The 5,584-nt window shown below is 48.8% G+C and overlaps 1 protein-coding gene across 3 annotated transcripts in view; it reads right to left on the bottom strand.

The window, feature by feature from the left end:
• Window positions 1-5,584, bottom strand: part of Nfyb (nuclear transcription factor Y subunit beta) — a 17,041-nt gene that overhangs the window by 10,681 nt on the left and 776 nt on the right. For 2 of the 3 annotated variants that reach the window (XM_005358229.3, XM_005358228.2), the window contains exon 2: window positions 3,667-3,750. In XM_005358229.3, the coding sequence (XP_005358286.1) occupies window positions 3,667-3,672 (6 nt within the window). In that variant the 5' untranslated portion in view covers window positions 3,673-3,750. Of the gene's footprint in view, window positions 1-3,666; window positions 3,751-5,422; window positions 5,561-5,584 lie in introns of those variants that run through there. The other variant, XM_013350400.2, reaches the window with a different exon arrangement.

The following is a 5,584-nucleotide window of genomic DNA, read 5'->3' on the forward strand; positions in this document are numbered from 1 at the left end:
ATTTGATTCAGAACCCACAATTGGAACTAAATCTTGACTAGTGAGGTCGGCTAAGTGAATGTTCACAGGATACTCGCCTTAACGCCCCTGGGCAAGAGACTGTTCTAAGAGCTACGTGGACTAGAGATGAATTAATTTATAAATACAACCAAAGATACCAGAGCGAAAGGGCGGACGCCTGCCATTGTGCTGTCCTGTGGCCCGCCTGCACTCCTCTCTTCCATGCCATCAGAATTAGCATGACAGGGCTGCGAAAACAGTGCCTGGCATGCAGTTCCTGCAGCACTGGCTTGCCTTCCTGTCACTTCCCTCCTTCTGTTTCTCACCTCTACCTATCTACCATTAAACCCCACCCAGACCTAATGCCAGCACTCCCCTCCCTGCTGGAAACCCTTCATTTCTCCTGTTCTGGGACCTGTAATGTTCACTCTGATCCACCACCAGCAGCAGCAGCAGCAGCCTCAGCTCTGCTGCCAGCTGCCCTGCTGCAAGTAAGGAAGTGGGGAAAGCCTGTTAGAAAGGCTAAAGGGTTGTTTTCCTATGGAATTTTTATGAAAGAGAATAGATGAAAGTCGGCCAACAAACATTTCACTGAGTGAGTACTTAGTGTTTACTAGTCCACACTGTGTGGCCATCTAACAGTAAATAACAGATAAGGGCTCTGTCCTCAGCCTGCAGAGAAAACAAGTGTTATGTAATCTGGGGACAGGGTGAGGGAGTAGGGAGCAGTCCACGGGCTCCCAGTCTGAATTTCCTGCTCCTCACTGGCCACGAGACCTTCAACAGGTGGATGAAGTGGATGTACCCTCACGGGGCTTCTGTATGGCTCAGACCTTTCTGTAAATACTGAGCACAGTAGAATGGCAGTGTTCTGTGTTATGTATTTACATAAATAATGACATCCAATCAGCCAACTGCTAATCCTGTCAGTGATGAGAAAAACAAAGAGCTTTTGCTAGTGACCTTATTTCAAAAGGGCTTCACTAGTCTGAAGGGGCCAAGAAAAGAAAGCTCCATTAGGAGATGGCATTTAGCTGGCAGTGGTGGCGCACACCTTTAATCCCAGCACTCAGGAGGCAGAGGCAGGCGGATCTCTGAGTTTGAGGCCAGAGTGAGTTCCAGGACACACGGGAAACATAAAGAAACTCTTGAAAAACCAAACAACAACAAAAGGATATGGCATTTAAACTGAGACTAAAAGAATAGAAATCAGGCCCAAAGGGAGTAGGGGGAGGGCGTGCAATGATGTTTCAGAAAGAAATAGAGAAACACACACACACACACACACACACACACACACACACACACACACTAGAGCCAGAAGACAGAAGGGTCTGCAACACTGTGGATACAGTGGGAAGTGAGGTGAGCCCTGCACGTGCACAGGACAGAGTGACCACACAGCACTTCTGCCTGGCTGCAGAGAGCTCAAGGGAGAGCAATGCTGGAATCCGCACCAGGAGACCTGTGGCTGTAGATGCAGAGGGCAGGAAAGGGACGGAAAGGCCAGGGACGCAAGGATAAGGCAACAAGGGGCCTAGTTGGCCGGGAATGGAAACCTTCTAGGCCTGGGGAACTGAAATTCAGAGATCTTCTCATTATATTAGGTCCAACGACTACGCTACCCAGCTGAATTGATGATGCTGTTCTTTAAAATGACGCGATAATGCATTTTTATTATTTTTATTCTGATTTTTTTTAAAGTAGCACTATTCAAACCAGACTAATCACTTGCTAATACAGTAAGCACTGGTAAACAGTGTCTTCTTTAACACGTGTGTTTATTGAGCACTGCTAACTATTTCAGAGATTTCAAGGCCCTATGCAGCTGTTTAAGACGCTTAGCCACGGGCCTGCGAGATGCTCAGCAGGCACACAGGCTCCAAGCCTAACTACCAGAGCTGGATCCCTCAGACCGCAGTCACAGTGACCTTGACCTCCACATCTGGCCTGGCCGTGGCGTGCATATTCACGCTATCACCAACACACACACACTAACCAAATTCAATTTTTAAAAAGAGGGAGATGAGGGTGTGGACCTGGCCGAGCTGATGGAGTAAGTGGGGCTCACACCTAGAGCCCCCATGTTTTTTACAGACATGGTCCTGGTCACTTTCCTATAGTTAATAGGCCTGACTTTCCATGTACCTCTCTCTTCATTCTCCAGCAACTGAGTATATAACGAAAGCACTGAAGCTGCTCCAAAACAGTGGTTCAAGATGTGCTCTGGAGTTCGGGACCAGTGTGCCCCTTGGGCTTGTCTGAGGTGGAGGCAGCTCCCACTAACTACAAGTGTTGGTCAGGGGTCGCGTCCATCCTCTATGGAAAGAGCGGGGGTTGCTGGGACAGGTTACTGCACAAAAGGCCCAAGCAGAGGCATGGTGCTTCCCACGAGCACACCAGCCTCAGCCGCTTGTAATTGCGCCTTTTCAAACAGCTTGGCTCTTCTCTTTGTCTCATACAGACCTAACCTCTTGTGGCTGTCTTTTCTGCAGGGTCAGAAACACTATTGGGATTCCTCATCTCCTGTTTGCAGCCCTGCCTGCCTTCCTCTCTCCCTACACACGTGCGCCCCGTTACACACGGCAGTGCCCTCAAGGCTGTGGCACACCCTCCCACTCCGTCTGGCTTTCGCTCTCATGGAGTCACGTGGTCCTTACGAAGCTTTTCACTCCCAGGCTCTTAAACGCCAAGGTGCCAACGGAACCCCTCGGAAAGCCGCCTTTCCAGATCTCCCACTGCCCGATTCCCCCCCCCCCAGACTCCCAGAGTGACTCTCTTACTCTGTCCCCTAACTGTTAGCTGCATCCAAGGTTACTGTTGGCTCTTTCTTCTCTACAATTCTAACCAACTCATTAAATAGTAGCTCCACTCTCATAAATACCAAAGTTACAATCACAGTTTTGCCTGCCATGTAAGCAACCATCAGTGAACACTAGGACACCGGAATTTAAGTCATCTCCCTATCTGGCGACTCTAAAGAGCACCAGTCTCCTGGTCTAGGTTAACTGATCAGCAGCAGCTCCGTTCCCACCTTTCTCTCCGACTGGATCACCACCCAGCCCAGCCTAGCACACGATCAAGGCGAACTTCCCAAAACTGCTTCCACAAGGTCTCTGGCATCGAATCCAAACCTCCCCTTCTACCCTGAGAAAACTCTTAGCACTAGCCTATGCCCGAGGGACCACCAAATGCAGGTCTCCCTTTGAGAGTGAAGCAACTGTGACTCACAGGAACTACCCTGCCTGAGGTCACGGATCCTGTAGCAGAGTCAGACCCGAAGACGCAGATGGCCAGGTGGGGGCCGCCACAGCACTAGCCTGTGAAACCCCAATCCGGGACAAGTACCTGCCTCCATCTCCAAGACTGTGCCGTACCAGTGACACCCATCTGTCAGGCTATGTCGGGCCAGGGAGGACCCCTCCTGACATTCCCAGATAAACCGCATCCCCCTTCTTCAGCCCTTTCCATCCGGCACATAACCCCGCCAGCTGAACAGACAGCCCAGAAGCCAGTGCTAAGGGGCTGTAGGAACCAGGGAGCATCTGCCGGTAGCTGACCAGAGGCAAAGGGATGAGCACAGGCACTGTCCAGACTTCTAAGGTTCGTTACTCAGCCCTCCCCTTTTATTTCATACACAATTAACCAAAATGGCCAGATACTTACTGTCATGAAACACCGTCACAACTGTGTATTGGAGGTGCTCTCAAATACCCGTCAAAAGGTGGTGGATCCTTGCCCAATTTTAACCTAAAAGACAAACATCTCTTAATAGTAAAGTGCACAGTCTACAGGCTTTCTTAAAATTAGAGACCGATCATCTTACCTCCTAGACTTCCTCAATGGAGGGTCTACAGGGAGGTTATGTTTCTAACATAACCCTTAGTTTCCAAGACAGGGTTTCCCAGTAGCTATGGAGCCTGTCCTGGAACTTACTCTGTAGCCCAGGCTGGTCTCGAACTCACAGAGATCTGCCTGCCTCTACCTCCCCGGTGCTGGGATTAAAGGCGTGTGCTACCACTGCCTGATCTGAATCTTACAATATTCATCATAATACTCCAAATAAGGGGCCAAACTATATGTATTAACACCAAGACAGAAATACCCCATCTGTTAACTTCAATTTTTGAGGATGGCTTCCTTAAATGTTCCAGGGACATATAAATTCTTTTTAACTCAAAAGGAAGAAAAAAATTTATGTCAAACTGTAATGCATTTATCTTACAAGTAAAGACACACACCACCCAAAGGGCCCACCAAAGCAAAAACTCCACAGTTTTTATTTTGTAGTTTTGGAGCACCATCATTGTGAACTAAAATGGCATCAAGACAGCGCTTCGGTCTCACTGTAAGGCAAAAATAACTGAGTAGATCAGAACCAATGACAGAACTGGCACCCTTCCTATTTACTGTCCCTCCCCCCCCCCTTTTTTCAAACAATTAAATGGGGGTTTGCAAAACTCCTTCCAATGTTAATGTTAAAGGAAGACTACTGGTTTCCACTGAAGCATGGGATGTAGTAAATAGGGGAAGAAACGGGCTGTTGAGTTGAATTCTGAAAATGGCATTAAAGGCCCAGACAGCCACGACTGCCTAACATATTAGACTCTTAAAAGTAATTTGTATCATCCTTCCAAATTATGTCCCTTTTCTAGATCCAAAACTGCTCTTGTAGCTTTAGTGTTTGAACACGTAAACACAGGAGCTGGGTATGTGTATGAATACTGCTTAGAAAGGGTGTGGGTTACCACACAAGTAACCCAAATAGTTGGCTAAGTATATATTTAGGTTGCGTCCATTAAGAATAAAATCACGCAGTCACTGGGCATGGAAAACATTTTCCTAGGGGCAGGTTATAATCTGCAATAGCTCAAGAGAATACATACATCTGCTTTAATGTTTGAGAAATGCAAATCTGCATCCAAGAAAAGCAGTCTTCCCTTCTTCCAACCTCCATTCTTTGGCATCGACAACCACAGTTTCGCATCGATAGAATCCTTAAATAAAGCTACAAGAGCAGTGCTGGAGGAGGAATTTGCCTTTTAAAGGAATCCTGATAAAACTCTCAACACTTCATCCGTAAATCTCCTGTTTATTAATGCCACCACTACTGGCGAGTTGAGCCATCACTTTCGGCTGCCGATCTAGTTTCCGAACTGAGAGGTGAAGCCACCCCGGTGATTTGTGGCACGATTCACAAAACTAGGGTCCTCAAGATTAGCGGGATGCCATTTTTTTTTAAAGGTCGCCTGCTACCTAACCTTGCCTAAACCAAACAGCCCTGTTGTAGCACTTTGAGCCAGAAAAACGATCTGTGGGTGCTCGGTAATTCTTTGTTCTCGCAGACCCTCCCGCGCCCCCACCCCCCACCAAGCACGAGTGACTGAAACCACCGTGCAAACCTCCAAGGTTCCCATCCCACCTTCGGGGCAAGTCCGGGGCGCGCCAGCCGCCAGATGGCTGCATGCTGTAGGCGCGGAGCGGGCCGGGGGAGCGCCAGGCCGCTCGTTGCTCGGCTCGCAGGTGCCCGGGCGGCCCAGCTGAGCGCATCCCCCGCCGCCCGCACCCAACAGCCGCCACCACC

The sequence above is a fragment of the Microtus ochrogaster genome, chromosome 24 (assembly GCF_000317375.1).
Source record: "Microtus ochrogaster isolate Prairie Vole_2 chromosome 24, MicOch1.0, whole genome shotgun sequence".
Lineage (NCBI taxonomy): Eukaryota > Metazoa > Chordata > Mammalia > Rodentia > Cricetidae > Microtus > Microtus ochrogaster.